This window comes from Athene cunicularia, assembly GCF_003259725.1.
Source record: "Athene cunicularia isolate RWA chromosome 15 unlocalized genomic scaffold, athCun1 chr15_part1, whole genome shotgun sequence".
In the NCBI taxonomy this organism is placed as follows: Eukaryota; Metazoa; Chordata; class Aves; order Strigiformes; family Strigidae; genus Athene; species Athene cunicularia.
This window is the reverse complement of record NW_020799121.1, coordinates 13,967,066-13,983,586: the sequence shown is the minus strand read 5'-3', so window position 1 is coordinate 13,983,586 and position 16,521 is coordinate 13,967,066. Positions and strand designations below refer to the sequence as shown.

At 51.7% G+C, this 16,521-nt stretch overlaps 2 protein-coding genes across 2 annotated transcripts; one reads left to right on the top strand and one right to left on the bottom strand.

The window, feature by feature from the left end:
* The first annotated feature begins 606 nt into the window (after positions 1-606).
* TMEM116 (transmembrane protein 116) lies at positions 607-12,580 on the top strand. The gene is made up of 10 exons (XM_026860079.1): positions 607-695; positions 845-908; positions 4,697-4,828; positions 8,626-8,730; positions 10,218-10,267; positions 10,687-10,770; positions 10,853-10,991; positions 11,485-11,629; positions 11,737-11,810; positions 12,350-12,580. Exons 1-10 carry the CDS (start codon positions 682-684, stop codon positions 12,548-12,550), a joined length of 1,008 nt encoding a protein of 335 aa, XP_026715880.1. The 5' UTR covers positions 607-681; the 3' UTR covers positions 12,551-12,580.
* Positions 12,581-13,532: 952 nt separating this feature from the next.
* LOC113486246 (disintegrin and metalloproteinase domain-containing protein 20-like) lies at positions 13,533-16,142 on the bottom strand. Its single transcript, XM_026859980.1, has one exon. The coding sequence runs from the start codon at positions 16,140-16,142 to the stop codon at positions 13,533-13,535; it is 2,610 nt and encodes an 869-aa protein (XP_026715781.1).
* Positions 16,143-16,521: the final 379 nt, after the last annotated feature.

Sequence of the window (16,521 nt, the reverse complement as noted above, 5' to 3'; positions counted from 1 at the left end):
GCGGGGTGTCCCTGCCCGGCGCGGGGTGTCCCTTCCCGGCGCGGGGTGTCCCTGCCCGGCGCGGGGTGTCCCTTCCCGGCGCGGGGTGTCCCTGCCCGGCGCGGGGTGTCCCTTCCCGGCGCGGGGTGTCCCTGCCCGGCGCGGGGTGTCCCTTCCCGGCGCGGGGTGTCCCTGCCCGGCGCGGGGTGTCCCTTCCCGGCGCGGGGTGTCCCTGCCCGGCGCGGGGTGTCCCTTCCCGGCGCGGGGTGTCCCTGCCCGGCGCGGGGTGTCCCTTCCCGGCGCGGGGTGTCCCTGCCCGGCGCGGGGTGTCCCTTCCCGGCGCGGGGTGTCCCTGCCCGGCGCGGGGTGTCCCTTCCCGGCGCGGGGTGTCCCTGCCCGGCGCGGGGTGTCCCTTCCCGGCGCGGGGTGTCCCTGCCCGGCGCGGGGTGTCCCTTCCCGGCGCGGGGTGTCCCTGCCCGGCGCGGGGTGTCCCTTCCCGGCGCGGGGTGTCCCTGCCCGGCGCGGGGTGTCCCTTCCCGGCGCGGGGTGTCCCTGCCCGGCGCGGGGTGTCCCTGCCCGGTGCGGGGTGTCCCTGCCCGGCGCGGGGTGTCCCTTCCCGGCGCGGGGTGTCCCTGCGGTGCTGAGCTCCCCCCCGTCCTTCTCCCCCAGGTCTACTCTGCTCTCCAGTGGATACAGTTCACCATGGCCATGCTCAGGTACAACGCGCTGCTTAAACCCCCGTCCCCAGGATGGAGTTACTATCGCAGCGACGATTTTCTCCGGAAAAAAAAAAAAAAGAAAAAAAAATCGCTTATCCCAGCGAGGCAGATGTGGTCCGGTTCCAACCTGTGCTTTGTTTTCGCAGTGTTATAGGTTCCAGCTCAATTATTGCCTACGCCGTCTTTCAGAACGCGGTGCGGTCCCCCGAGGTAAGGTCTGGGCCTCCCTTTCCCTCCCCAGGTCGGGGTGTTGGTACCACGCACGTGGGTCACGCCAGTAGCAAAGACCCGCGTGGGTCAGGCGCTCTGCTAGGAGCAGCTGCAGGTCTAAAGTGGTTAAACCTCGTTTAACAACTGGGAGGCAAAGGGCTTGCCAAGAATTTGACCCTTTGTCTGTGATAGGAGTTGAAGGGACTAACCTTCAACTGTACCCACGCAGGGAGATGCAGGTTCCTGAGCTCCACGCTTTGTGCTGCTCAGGGAAACTCCTCCAGTTGTTCCTGGGAATGGGGATTTGTTAGTTCTCTGGGGGGGGGGGCAAAACCCCTGGAGGGCTGAGGAGCTGTGTACAAAGCCACTGAAGTGCAAATTAAGAGATGCCCTTGTAGGAAATGTATTTACAGGTGTCGGTCTTTGGGCGTCTCTGGGTAGTTTTTCCAGGCAGGTGCACCTGAGGCATCTCAAAGATGCTGCAAAGTTCAGACAGCAAGAGGCTGGGCTGAAAAGCCGTTTGTTGTGCCGGGCTCTGCCGTGGGTCTTTGGAAGATTCACCCTGGCTCCACGCAGGAGCCACAGACCTTTCTTAATGCTGAAGAAGCAGGAAACTTCCCTCGGGGTGGGACTGTCCGCACAGATCTGACCTGAGTGCCCGTCCCGAGTGCATCACACGTGCCTGGGGTATATTAGAGGTGCTGAGCTGGCTGGCACAGTAACCCCAGACCTCCATCCCAAACCTGCCAGGCTTTTGCTGGCCACACGCAGTCCCTCTGTCTGTCCAGGACATCCTGGACACGGAGCTGGTCAGGGTGAACCTGGGGTTCCTCGTCCAGAATTTGCAGATATTTGGCAGCCCAGCCTGTGGATCACACAGATAACAGGTTCCCGCTAAGAGCAGCAGGACAGTAGAGCTGGCAGCTGTGTCGTAACAAAGCTGGATTTGTACTTCCCTCGTCTTCAGTGTTCTTTGTACGTCGTGGGTCTGATCTGCAGCCCAGAGAACAGGACTTCTAGGGAACGCTGTGAGTTATCCACAGAGAAGGAAGGTGTGTAGTCAAGCTAACTGACATGATGGATGAAGCAAGGTGGGGAGGAGAACGTGAGTCCAGGCTCGCAGGGGAAATTCTCACCCCTTACAACATGCAGGGCAGTCTTGCTCCCAGGTAAACAGCCTCTTGGAAACGCTCTGCCCGGCACACAGGGAATGGGATGTGGAGATCTCTGTGTGTTTCCCGGGGAGGAATGAAGGCTGGGATTTCACCTTATTGCTGGGATGAAAAAACCTGCCGGAGCTTGTGCTGCACCAGGTGCCTATCAAAGGCTCCCTCTGCCACATCTCCTGCACCTGGAGACCTCCAGAGGAGGTTTTTCTCTCCTAGGGTCCTCCACTCTGGTATGATACAGAGCTGGGTTTGGCAGGTGTCCTGATGTGACTCAGCAGCCTTGGCCCGTTTACTTCCATGGTTAGAAGTCTGCATTACTCAGGAGCCCTTGTGCTGTTAGTCATATGATGTGGCTGTGGCTTGAGAGCTGCTTGGGAGCCACACATGGCTCTGGGGCACAGATGGAGTCTTCCTGCTTGAGGGAGTCCAGCTGCTTTCTGCTCAGATTATTTCTGCAAATCCAGACAGGAGGGATGGATACCAGCTGGAGTGATTTGTCTGCATCAGGCTTCCAGGCTCTTGTTTTGCTGCCAGGGGAGATCTGCTGCTGGTGTTTCAAAAGTGGCAAAATCTTCAGTAACTTCCCCTTTGCCTCGTCCCCGTGTTTCTTCTCTTAAATGGAAATTTGTAAACAAAGGGACTGGAAGAGATCCGTATCAAAGCTTGCCACAAACAGCTTATTCCTTGAGTCATGAGGCTCCAGAGTAAAATGTTTAAAAATAAACAACTCCGGAGGCTGGGAGGAGAACAATGTTATAAACACTTCCCCTCCTGTCCCCAGCCTAGGAAATCAAATATTGCATTCTTGAAGCTTGTTTTCGGTCTCTACAGGGTCAATAAAACTCTTCAGCCTGAGCTGAATCATTCAGAAGAGCTGATGGCAAGCAAGGAACCAAGAATTTCCTCTGTCATGTCAACAGGTTTTGTGCGGGCTGTCCTGGGCAACGGCCAGAGCTAAAGCAACATGTATGCTCCAGCCTGGCAGCGCATCTGAACCATTACATCTTTACGTTCCCTTCCTCTATTTTATAAATACCGTTTGTCTGTTTTTTTCCTTTTTCCTTTTGCAAGTAAGGACCATGCTGCCTTTCACTTACCACTATGTCACTTACTTTCTCTGTTTAGGTCCATGCCAGAATAGTTGCTCGACCAAACAGTGGTGCCTCGCTCCAAGGACACTTGTTGCTAGAGAAAGGGATCACCTGTTCAATTGCAAAAGTTGCTTATTTTGGTGCTGCTTGGTTTTAAAAACCTGCCGTGCTCACAAACTAGATGATATATCCCCAGTCTGTCATGCCTATGGCTGCCTGCGGGGCTTCAACTCACCGTCAAGGAAAAGCCTGGTTAAAAAGACATTTGTAAAGGCGATGACCTACAAAACTGGGGTTATATATATTTTTTATATAAATTATTTTACATGTTAACTAGGTTTTTATATATATTATTTCTATATAACCAGCTATCTAGTTAGAAACAGCAGTTTGATTTACTGTGTTGTTGGGTTGGATGGTACAAATACAGACCTGGAGAGACAAAAATATCTGAGGAGACAAATTCTGCAGAAGGCCCGGGAAGATGTGAGGCAGATCTTCCTCAAACTATTCCTTAAGGACAGATCTGGTTTGATCAGATCTACCTTATCCACTTATCAGTCTTAATAAGCTCTTTGTCATTGCTCACAGGAGCAAGACAAGTATCCCACAACACGATGCATGGCAGACATTTACTTAAAGGACAATATTGAGGCAAATCTCACCAAAAGCTCTGTTCCATGAAAAAAAAAAAAAATCTTAAAATCAAGGTCTCCCGAAGTGTTTCCATGCTGCGTTTAGCATTCTAATTTCTTGTAGGGGGAAAAAAAAAAAAAGCGCCATCATTTTCTCTCCAGGATGCTGAAAATTAGGCACCAAAGACTACAGTTAAGAATCTAGATAATTAGGCTGCTTTTCCAGAGTATCTGCTCTCCCACTAACCACTTAAATGTTGGCCAGGATCTTGCACAAATGTTTTCATACAGTGTTTACAGTCCTTTTGGCCAGTGCATGCAAACTGGAAATGGGCTGGAAACTGCCATTAGAAAAGCGATTCTGTTCCAGCAAGATACGATGCGCAGCGGCGAGAGTCATGGTGAAAATTAATCTGGCATGTAAAATAGATCCAGCCTTAGTCACCAGCTGAAATGACGTGAAACATATAGGAAAAATACTCATTTAAAGTTATTTCTGACCTGAAGGAGGGTTTGTGTTTACCAAAAGTTTGATTTCTCTATCAGTTGATTTAACAAATAACATCACTTCTCCCTGCCGACCTTGTCCCGTTCTGCAAAAAAAAAAAAAAATCAGGACCTTTGAGATATTTTCCTGTAAGAGTTGATGCTACTTTTGGATCCTGGGGTGTTGCTGGGGGCAGAAAGGGTGATTAGAGCGGGGTGTCTGCATTGAAACAGCTCCTGAGAGCCAGCATCAGTGTGGGTTTTGTGCGCAAGGAGAGCTGCTCTCTCTACCGAAGAGCTGGAGTTCAAAAGCTTATTTCGACGATGGGGTAAAAGTGCTGCTGGTGGTGGTCGTGGGAGTGTTGTGACCGTCGCTGGGACCTGCTGACCAATTTCCCTTTTCCCAGGTTCGTCCCCTTTTCTACCTGAGCCTCTCCGACCTATTCCTGGGCATGTGCTGGCTCGCCGGAGCGCTTCTCTATAGCACGCCAACCTCCAAGCAGGATCTCATCTGCTATAACCTGCAAGCCTCAGGACAAGTGAGTAGCCTTGGCATCGCCATCCGTGCTGTTCCCGTGCCCCCTTCGCTGTAATTAGCCACGCTGGTGGCCAGAGCGTGGCCGTGGGGGACTGTTTATAGAGAGGCTTTGGCAGAGCCTCCTCTCGTCAACTTGACTCATTGGGTCTTTTTGTCTTGTGTGTAAAATGGAGATAACTGAGGCTTGGGTTTAGGTGCGCCTGGTTTGTGAGAGGCAATGGGGAAGGCAACGAGAGCCTGGGATTTTGTGGTTGCTGCGTTTGGGTTGATTGTGTAAAGTGAGTAGATGGGGTTTAATCTCTTTCCTGTTGGCCCCGTGCCGACGATGATCTCTGTGCCGCTCACACGGCAGCTTTTCAATTCCTCTTCATGCTTCCTCTATCCTGGGCAGGAACAGACATATTCTGTGATTTGCTTGAGCTCAGACTTAGCACATTACTCATATAAACAGCCTTGCTCTTGCTGACCTGGCCCTATCTTCTCTCAAACATTCCCAAGGATGCTCAGGGGCTGCTCTGTCAGTGCAAGCTCAGCTTCATGCCCCAGCGATTCAGCTGCTTTCCAGCCAATTCTGGAGACTAATTGGAGTGGAGTGAGTGAAACACCATTATCCTGACAGTTTGCTTCTGTCTCACTTAAGTTCCCATTTCAGCATTAGGCTTTGCAGACCACTGCTCTCAAAAAATTCTGCAGGATATGGCCAAGCTTGGGCCAGAATGGTGGTTCACAAAGGGTGACCTCTGAGCTTAACAGTTTCCTGTTAAAGGACCCCAAAAAACGCGGCTGGGAAGAGCAAGTGGCTGTCGGGAGCCTTGATGTGTGTTGTGGGCTCGGGCAGCTCGCGATGGTACCCACAGATGGGAACTGAAACATCCTCATATCTGAAGGCGGAGAGGCTCTCCCTGAACCTCGGGAGAGGGCAGGGAAGTCACTGGGTGTGCGGTGTGGAGGTGTTCGTGCCGGTGTGTACAGCCCAAGCAGCTGTTCTCGTGGGTAAAAACCATAATACTCGTGATGGTGAGTGCAGCTCTGGGATTATCTCTGGTTTCTCTGGCTCTGTGGTGGAAGCACCACAGTGTGTTTACGTCGAGAGAGGGAACAGTGGGGTGGGGGTAACTTGGCCACTTGGGAACGATGCAGAACAATATCAAAGATATTTTTTTTAGATGATAGAAGAGAGGAAAATGAGAAGACACAAACCATGACAGCTCGGGAGAGGCTTTTCAGAGCTGTCAGGTGGAAAGAGCATGCAGGACGGAGGCATTTCTGAGCTGTTTCCCTTGCGGCTTTGCCTGGAGAACGTTTCTTAATGTCGGTGTGATCTTTTTATGGCCTGGAGAAGACAAGTTGCTCTGCTAGAGGAGAAGTAGGTTGGATATAGACAATACACCATCGTTTCTCGGGAGAGACACTCAGAGCATGCTGTGCTCCCATCATTTCTGGCTCTTGCTTTTCCAGCTGGTGGTTGTGCTTCTCTGGGACACCGACAAGGGATGGGGGCAAGGTGGGAGCTTTGCTTTCACACTGGGAAAGGCAACGTGGGTAGGCAGAGCTGGCCTCAGCCCCACGGGGGACAGTCCAGGGGGCTATGGTGGGGTGTGCAGGGTGCCTGCCACATCCTGACCTCAGCCACAGGGCCACCGCGCTTTTGTCCTGCGTGCCACCGGCAGCCCAGCCCCGGCAGGAGGATGGCCAGGGTGGCAGAGCTGGCTTGGGTCTGGCAGGAGCTGTTACTGCTGTTTGCTCTGGGAGAAATTAAAACAAACGGAGCACTTGCCATAGCAACCGTGCCCGCAGGGTGCACGTGACACAAACACCCCAGCGATGCCCTTGTGTGGTGGGAACACCTCGTGCGTAAGTAGGAGCCAGTAACAGGTTTCACCAGCAGCTTCTGCAGAGTAGAAGTGATCTGTAACCGAATGAAAGGAGTAAATGTCTCCTGGCCCCAGTTCTGCCCCCGCGGAGCGGGGGAAGTCTCTCAAGGGTTGTGTTTCTGGGAGGGTTCTTTGCACGCAAAACACCTAGAAGATGGAAAATGCACTGACCGAGACGGGTGAGGACAGGCTCAGGGCTGCTCAGCCCGCAGAGAGCCTCACCCCACAGGCCACGGGATGTGGTTGTCTCAAGGGATTGCCTTCGGCTTTATTCAGCCTGTTTACTGTCACTTTATCACCAAGGGCTGACGTTACAGCAGGTGGAACTCCCCTAGCATCCATACTGTGTTGTAAAGCAGGTTGCTTTGTTTCTTGGACTTTCCCTGTTTCGGCCCCAGACTCTTGGTTGATACTAAATGTAAATACCGCTCCCTTCTGCTGTCCCTTGACCGTGTTCTCTCCTCCTCCGTGCCTTGCCTTTGCGTTACAATAATGAAGTCCAGAACAGGGATTGTGGTTATAATTGCACAATTCCCCCACATTCTTCCAGTTCAGTTCCAGTGGCCTAATAATGCCCTGGCAGGCGCCGCTCACGCTGGCGAGCACAATTTGGAGCCACAGAAGCGTTATAATGAGGGACTCTCATGTCTCCCAGCCCCTGGTTTTATCTCCTCATGGTGAGTGCTGCAGGGCTGTTCACAGCCCCAAAGCTGGAGCTCAGGAGAGCAGAACTCCCCTTCTCTTTCTGCTGGCCGCTTCACAAGTGGCCTTTGGTTCCCTCTTCCAATAAACGGAGGCAGTGCTGGCATTTTGTGAACCTCTCTAAGGCATTTTGAAGGGCAAGAGAATGGTCTTTGTGGGCTGTTTTGATGACCTTCCCTGCAAGTAATTGAAGAAGGGCAACAAACCCTCATTAAACCTTGCCTAATGAGCTGGAAAGTCACTGTAATATTCCTGCTGCAATGTAGCAGCCCCTTGGACTCAGCCTCTTCAGTCAGCCAAGAGCGTTTGCAACCTCAGTGAAGGAGGCCGAGGTTATTTAGTGACTACTTTCCCAGACCTGGGTGAGATCAGGGCAGCAAACCGGTGCTCCGTGCCTCTTTGGCAAAGGATAGCAAATCCACAGAAAAATTCACTTGTCCAGCCCTTCCTCTTTGCCTTTGCCCCTGAAGCACGTGTTTCCTGTAACAAGCACGGCACACGCACATGTAGAGTATGATTAGGCAGCACTGTTTATACTTGACTGCCTGGAGCAACCATGGATTCAGAAGGAAATGCAAGAAAGATCTGAGCGGGTTTTTTGACAGGAGAATTTTAGATATTTGGTCTTGCTTCAAGTTGGAATCAAGGACTTGGAAATTCCATGGGAAAAAGCGTTCGGTATCTTTTCTTTCCTCCTTTTTCCCCTGAAGAGGAGAGGGCGATGTTAACTCAGGCTTAGTGCAGGTATTCCCTGTCCCCACTTTCCTCGTTAAATATACTATTGTTTTGTGTTTCCGTGAATTCACTGTCTAGTGAGCTCATTATGTGACGAGCAAGTGCCACATCTGTGTTGTATTTCCTAACAGATGTAGCATAGAGAAGGTCCAAGTGCCTTTGAACACTTTATTGCCAGGATTTGGGCCAAAAAAAACGAGCCAAATCACGAAGATCTGTATTTTTAAGCCAGTCTGCTGTCACTAGTTCTCCTGTCCCTGGCTTGGGGCCAAAGTGAAGCTGCCTTGTGTTCCCCTGAGGTGGGAACACCTCCTCTACCTGGCTCTTTCCAGTTGGCGTCCCAGTGCAGCCCAGTAGATGTGAGCTGTGTCAGGACCCTCACCTTTGGCAGTCCTGTTTAGCATCCTGCCTCTGGCCCATCAGTGATGAGCTAGAAGGGCTACAGGAACTATTATTATAGGACTGAAATACTGTTTGCATTTCTCAGATATTCTACGTGGCTTCTTTTCTATACACTGTCAACTACACCTGGCATCTGTACATGGACCTAAAGATGAAATACAATCAGAACCTTTTCAGGATGCCCCCCCAGGTGAGTAGGACTGATGAGCAGCAACTGTTGGGTACCAAGGTCTAACTGTGGGGTTTAGGAGGGGTGTGTGTGACAGGATATCTCACCACAAAGGCTTTGAAGGCCCTTTTGCCCCATGGCTGTATGAATTGACTTTATCTTGCCCACTGAGGTCAGCAGCATTACTGCTGGGTCTGCCGGAGCATCTCAACAGAAGATTAGGCTTGCAAGACTAAAGCAGACAAAGGCCAGTGGTAGTGTACGGCTCAAAGCAGAGAAAGCTCAGAACTGGGTATTGGTGAAGCTGGTGTGCAGTTGGAACAGCAGTAATTTGCACCAGCTGAGTAACTGGTTTGTTGCTGTCACTGGTGCATGGCAGGGGGAGCCTGGGCAGCCTGGAACTGAGAACTGACAATTCCTGCCCTTCCCAGGTGTCATACAGCGTTTGAGAGCATCAGTTAAGAATTGTAAGAATTTGAGAGCGTAGGTGTGACAGGAGTGAGCTAGTGATAAAAGGACCAGTTGGCTCTGTGAACAGTGGCCAGTCCTCACTTCACCATCGCTGGCCTTTACAAAAGCCCTTTGGGGAACGGGTGTAACGGCTGGGAACAAAGGAACGAGGACGTGGTACTCAGAAAAATACTCTCTATGTTGCAGGCTAAACAAACACTTCACAAACCGCATGACTAAAATCTCTCCTTGCAGTTGTTTCATTCCTCACCCCTGGCTAAACGCTGAGGCTCCGCCATCGCCCTAACCAGGGTGTTGCTCCTGATGTGTTGCTGCAAGAGGACAGATTCCTTACGCAGCTCTTCACGTTGAAGTCGTCAGCCCCGTTTCCGTGTATAGCCTTTTCCTTCCCCGAGCGTTTGCAAATTTACACAGCGAACTTTGTACCCCAGCTATTCCATCCATCGGTTTGGGAGCAGCAGGCTGGGCAGATCAGTCTGTGTTTCAAGGGCTCTTGTCCCCAGGGTTTGTATCTGCTTGTAGGACTGGTTTCCTTCTTGCTGGACACCCGTTCAAAACCCAACACCTAGCTTAAATTCCCCACCACTACAGCTGTGCCCACGGCGTATTGTCAGAGACCAGGACACTCCAAATCGTCTGCAATTCTTCACCAGAACATGAAGTTCCTGAGGAACAGGGCCGGGTTAAGTGTGTAAGCAGTACAAAAAGCGAGTAAGTTACACCAGAGAGCTCATCAAGTGTCAGCTCCTTGTCCAGTTCCAGGTTCCCTTCCCAAATCCTCTAGTCCTGAAGGAGAACAAGGCCGTGAGAGGGTGGAAGCATCAGTTGTTTCTGGTGCAAATCAGCACAGACTGAACTGGGCGGTGTTGATTCAGTGCAGAGTGAATCAGTGGAAGGAAACAAATATTTGTGCTCGGTCCGGGGATTATTCAGCATTTGAAGAGCCCTCAGCTGCTGAAGTGCTCCCTGGAGCTGGTTCCTGTGAACCGGTGGCTGTACAGAAACCATCGTTTCATTAAACTCTTTGGATTTTGCAGGTTGTAGATTACGCCAGTTGCGTTGGCCGAATAGCGACAATCTCGTCTAGGTAAGATTTAATTCTCTGTGGCAGAACGGTGGGGTTTTGGTAAACTGTAGTGTGCTGATCTCTGCCTCCTACTTATTTTGAAGTGAGTTTTACTAAAAACTGTAAAGCTCATCAGTAAGAGCGGAGCGACCCAACAAACTCCGAGTAAGAGGTTTTGGGTGTAAGGACCAAGTTAGTTATAACTGTATTCATTATGTGTAGTTTTTCAGAAGGTGCTTCCTTCACCAATGTATTGCCTGCATGAACGTGAGTGCAGAAGTTAACAAAGCTGATAAAATACCCTTCCAGAGCAGCGTCAGTAAAAACAATGTTTGAAGTCCTTTAGAGTGACAGGATTAAAACCAAGCAGCGTTTGGTTGGGGCTGGGGGCAGTGCAGTGCAATAACTAACAGCTGTGCCACTGTCATTTCTCCTCTTAGCCTGATCCCTTTCCTTCTCATGGTGCCTGTGTTTTGCCTGGGCAACAGCAGTAATTGCTACCAGAACTTCAGCCAGAAGCATGGGTAAGCTTCCTGCCTCTCTGAAACAGCCCCGGTGCTTATCAATCCTGGCAAGGAGCTCAGGCTCTTCCCTTTCTCCCCGCAGATGTCTCCTGATGCACACAGAAATAGTTGTGCCCACCAATGAGCCACAATCCCTGAGTGGCTCTGTTTGCCGTGCGATGCATTTCTATGGCATTGGGGTCTTCCTCATTTCCTTTCTGATCAGCTTCATAGCCATTCTGGTAAGACACTTCGTCCTTGCACACTAGCTGTTGCACCTAGATGATCAGTGTGGGAAGATTTTTTTTTTTTCCCCCCTTTTCATCTTTATGGTTTTACTTAGATGGTACCTGAGGCCAGGCAATGGCAGGGGAAGAACTGTGTGGTGCTGCTTCCCTTTTGGAAGGAGTGGGAGGGGAGAGAAAATATCACTGTGCCACCATATAAATCCACCTGGAGCCCTGTGTTCTGTCAACCCACCCCAAAAAAAGGATTGAGCAGGTAGAAAGGCTCAAGAGCATGGCAGCAGAGATCACGGGTCAACAAAAGCCCGAATCAATTCAGTCTTCAGTTCAGAAAAGGTCACGTACAAAGCACCTGCTCTGCCCCAGGGAGGATGCTGTTGTGTGAAGCGATTTGATAGATTGGGATGGGATACCCTGTCCTAGACGAACAACCCAGATCAGAGCACGTGCACAAAGTACAAACGACGACGGACTCTTGTTCTTTTTTCAGGTTATACTCGGTCAAGCCCGAGGTTTGTACAAAAGGTTTGTAAACGCCACAGGATTCCTGGGGGATCAGCAGTGGGCCATGATTAAGACCGTAGAGCAACGAGTGATTTTTTACCCCGTCGCATTCTTCTGCTGCTGGGCCCCAGGTGAGCAGCGAGCTGAGTTCCCCTCAGCATTCCCCTAGGACACCGTGCAAGGAAGCTCAGAGGAGAGGGGGTTAAAGCAACGCCCTCTTGTCCATCCCTTTTCACAGCTGTCCTCCTTGGAATACTGAAGCTGACTGTTTCAACAAACAGCAAAATCTACATGGCTCTTCTAATTCTCCAGGTAAACGACTTCCTCTGCACCCTCCTGGGTTTTGCTTTCTCTGTTTGAACAGGCAGGTGAGTGTCTGCCTGCTTCGTGTCTCCGCTGGACAAAGCCACAAAGATCACTGCTCTGTCGGCCTGATTTATGCTTCCGGGTGGCAAAAATCTTTGTTAGTCATTTTATGTTTTTCACAGGCTTGAAAAGGTCTCAGTAACCAAAATTACAGCATCATGGAAATTGTAGAAAATAGGACTAGAAAGGATCCCCAGCAATCAGTGAGGGTTTTTTTTTTTTTCCCTTTCTCTGAAAGTCTCCGAATGCAATTCCTCCACAACACTTGTCCAGCTCCTTGCTGTGCCTGAGGCAGCATTTAGCAAAGATTATTAAAATAACCACACGATTCCTGTATCACACGGGGGTGCGGATAGATAGAATCATGCTGGAAGTGGGAGGCTTGGCGTGACGTGCTGGGTTTGACAGCCCGGCCAGGTGCCGCGAGGTGCTGTGCTGTGCTGGCTGACGAGAGACCCCCTCATCTCCCCCGTGGTCCCCCCCAGGCTCTGACAGCGGCTTCCCAGGGGCTTCTGAACTGCGTCATCTACGGCTGGACCCAGCACATCTTCCTCTCCCTCAAACGCAACGCCTGCCGGGACGTAGACACTCAGACCCCTCTCTTGCGCTCCCAGAAGAAGTTTTACTCCAGCACGCTCCCCGCCAGCCCGCCGGACGCCGAGGGGTCCACATCCACCCTGCTCTGACAAATCCCTGCGTCCACGGAGAACAGTGTCCTAACAAGACCTCATCCCGTTTTAGCAATCTGCCTGCTGCGAATTGTCTTGCCAGCAGCGAAGTCAGCTGTAGTGCTGGAGGAGCCTGAGCAGGTCTGTCAGAGACACGCTTCAGTGAAGGTAGTTATTTATTTTACAGGTTTGTATGGACTGTAAATGGATTCTTTAAACACGGTAAATCTTTAGTACAGACTTTCTCCTTATGGAAATATCTCTAGAAATGCAGCAAATTATATGTAACAGCTCAAGAGGCCTGGTACGGCTCCTTTGAGGGTAGGTGGGCAAAGGATGTTTTATTTCTCTAAGTATTTGTCAAGTAACAGTAAAGCAAAAGTGAATATTTTTCAATCTCTGACTTTTAATTCGCTATAAAAACAAGAACATCTACCATAGTAATAGCCAACTGCAAGGAATGAAAAATTGCAAAAGTAGCATAAAACAATCAGCGCTCGCTTCCATGCCTCGACTTTTTGCACGTTTCCCTTCTGTTCTTCTTGCCAACTCCCACTCAGCTACGATACGGAGAAAAATAAGTTTCTTCATCCCAGTGGAGCATCTCTCGTGAACCAGGTGAGCACGACTTGGCTTGAATCTGTTTGTACTCTTCTAGATGCTCAAGTGAATTATTTACTAAGGTCCCACCCTTCTATAGAAAATAAATCAGATCTTTAGCTGCGTTGAAAACAACTCTCTAACTTCTCCACTCTATTTTCTAACAGCTTCGCTTTTGGGGTTCAACCCGAATTTATTTACAGAGTAGGTAATACACAAAGAGGAAATACTCAAGTTTTGTGTAATTAACTTTCAGACAGTTTACACAGTTACGTTGTGTAAATCACTTTGTGGAAAACCTCCTGGGACTGAGCAGTCCAGCTTCAGGGCCATACCCCCAGGGCCTGTAGTCCTTTCCAGACCTCAGCTGGTGGGTTTCCCACTGCTTTCGTGCTTTTTTTTAAACATCATCTTCTTCTTCCATACTGTGCTCCTCACCTGTGGGAGTCTCACTGCTCTTGGTGGCTAAACTTGTACTGAAAAACGCAGCTATTGCCTTTCTGTATTTGGTTACAGCAATGAGGAGGGCAATCAGAATGAGGGTAATGGGAACTGTGATCCCAATTACTGTCCTGAACACTTTATTTTGGACAAACTCCGTCATGGACATTGTGAGAGATGGTGGAGGGCCACTGTCCACGCTCCCTCCCAGGCCGTGGAACTGGCAGTCCGGAGGAGCCCAGCCAGCTTCACAGTGGCAGTGCTTGAGGTTGTTGCAAACCCCTTTCCCCCCACACAAAACCTTCCCATCGCACTTTTCCCTGACCGCGGCATCTGTGCATGTCTTGTTAATGCAGATCTTTTTTGGCCCACATCTGGTGCCATCAAGCCCTCCTCCGATATCGGGTGTATCCGCGCTGGCATGGTAGGCTGTGCCCCAGCACCAATCCTCAGGCCCTGGCGTCTGAATGATGGTTTCAGACTCGCCCAGAACAGGTTTCCTCTTCACGTTGACACACTGCAGCCTTCCACACAGCGCATCTTGGGGTTTACATGCCACAAAAGCAACTTTGCTCCCATCGCCACCACAGTTGCCAAATCGATCCCCTCTCACGTTCTGCTTTTTGAAGCAACTTTCTGGAGCACCCCGAGCTTCCTTCCCAAAGACTTTTTGGCACAGGTTGTCGTAGGTCGCGCATTTCCCCTGGTAGCAGTAGCCGTCGTTGCTGCATGACGTGCCATCGTGCGCATGCAGATCCTCTGGGCACCACGCAGAAGTCCCGTTGCAATATTCAGGCAAGTCACACTCATCCACCTCTGACCTGCACTTGTGTCCTGCAGCACGGAAGTGGCATTTGTGACAACATCGCCCAACGGAGCAGACAGCCCCCGGCTTCAGCCTGCAGTTCTGGTGACAGCAAGGATTGCCTCGGCAGCCCTGTGAGCCCCCGCAGTCACACTGCTCTCCCTCATCAATCACCTTGTTGCCACAGTATTTAAAATGGAAGAGTCTGTGGGGCTCTGGGATGTTGCTCAAGCAGTCGCCATCCCCTCTGCTGATCAGGTCTCGGTAGCTCTGCCTGCTGCAGTTGCTGAAAGCCTTGGCGCTGTGGAGCGAGTCTCCCGCCATGAGGCACCTGATGGCTTTTCCACATGCACACTCCTTTTTGTCGTGCTCCATCCCCAGGTTGTGACCCAGCTCATGAGCAAAAATTGTTGAAAAGATGATGAAATCTCCCTGTATATGTGATACGAGGCCTGACTGGTAACCAGGGTGGCAGATGCTACCTACATATGCCAGCCCAACGATTAGTCCAAAGTCCACGTAGGTAAATAAATATGCGATGTCATATTCCATCCTCTGAGAAAGATCCCGATTTCCCCAGTCATTAAAATTTTTAAGAACTTCCTCTATGTCCTGGCTGTACCTGATGAAGTTGCTCTGCGTCCAGATCTCCAGCCCGATCAGGCAGATGCGAATTTTCAGAGGATAATAGTATGTTTCAGCTAAATTAATTGTGTCTATAACCAGAAGCATCACGGAGGTCTCATTGCTCCCTTGGAAGGAAAACAGGTAGTTGTCTACCACGACAAATATCTCAACGTACTTGGAGTGCTTCAGTCTCTGAGACGAGTCGTGCTTTCCTAAGGCTGTCTTAGCTCCCATCCCACCCGGTTGGTTTTGGCTCACCTCATCCTTCAGCCCGCACATCGAGGGCTTGTTCTGGGTCTTCTCCCGCCGATAGAGAAGGTGCTGGAAGGTGAGGGACCTTGGCACGGGTTCGATGCCGTAGCTCCGGTTCCCGATTTCCAGCCGGCCCCTCAGACCCGCGCAGGTGCTCAGCGTGGCGAGGGAGCCGGGGCTGCCCTCCACAGAGCCCAGGTAGAAGCAGTCCTGGGGGACGTGGCGCTGCTCCACCACCCTCGTCCCCCTGGGGCTGTATGTGATGACCGGTAGGTTTTTCACCAGAAATCCTCTCTTCTGCGTGAGGCGGATGATGCGGTTCTCCCCCTCCACCCTGAGGACGTAGGACACCTCTTCCCCCGCGGCTTTTCCTGCCCTGGGGGCCAGTTTCCTCGGCCGGACTATCTCGTGGCCAGCATAGCCCGGCAGTGGGCCATGGCCGCCCGCCCTGGGGGGGAGAGATGCCACCAACACTGCCCAGACCCCCAGCCTGAGGAGCAGGGCTGTCCCCCAGCCGCCATGATGTGCCTGGAGCCAACTCATCCCCGACCCCTTCAAAATGGCGGCGAGTTGCCCTGGGGAGGGTCCTGCCAGCCCTCGCACGGACACCCTGACCCTCTGTCCCTTGAGGCGCTCAGGCGGTGGCAGCGCCGGGGCCGTCCCCTCAGGGCTGACACAGGACCTGAGGAAGGCGAGTGCCATCCCCCTGCCCCGAGGGGTGGCCATTCCCCTCAGGGCCCCTTGAGAAGGTTCTGGAAGCGCTGCCGCCCCTCCCAGCCGCCATGTTGTGAGCCGGCTGTGACACAAGGCCGGGGTGGAGCAAGGCCGTGGCACGGGGGCCGTGGGGGCTCCTGTGAGGTGACAGGGATGATGACAGGCACCCATCCCTTGTCCTTCCCTCACCAGGGCTCTGTGGGGTGGCCGTTGGGGCCAGGGCCCTGCGGTTGAGCTCCAGTTGCTGCCCCGCTGCTCAGTGAGATTTAGGCAGCCGTGCGTCCTCACCATCCTCCTCCCCACGGGGGGGGATCCCTGCCCGAAGGTCGCCTGCGGATTGTGAAGTCAAGAATTAACCCCAGAAACACTCCTCACAGCAAATTAACTTCACAAACGTCGATGCCCCTTAGCCACCACCTCCCCTCCTTTGCCAGTCTGCAAACGGGTGGGCTCCAGCCATTTTTTTCTTAATCACACCCCCCCCCCATCAATAAAAATACTCAGAGCATGCACTCCCAATATACGCATATTTAGTTATTTAGAAATTTAG

Bases quoted from the DNA above. Each gene is read 5' to 3' on its own strand.
- TMEM116 (XM_026860079.1), top strand. The intron at 8,731-10,217 runs GTGAGTAGGACT...TGGATTTTGCAG, and splicing joins TTTTCAGGATGCCCCCCCAG to GTTGTAGATTACGCCAGTTG. The intron at 11,811-12,349 runs GTAAACGACTTC...GGTCCCCCCCAG, and splicing joins TGGCTCTTCTAATTCTCCAG to GCTCTGACAGCGGCTTCCCA.
- LOC113486246 (XM_026859980.1), bottom strand. From the start codon at position 16,142: ATGGGTGCCTGTCATCATCCCTGTCACCTCACAGGAGCCCCCACGGCC.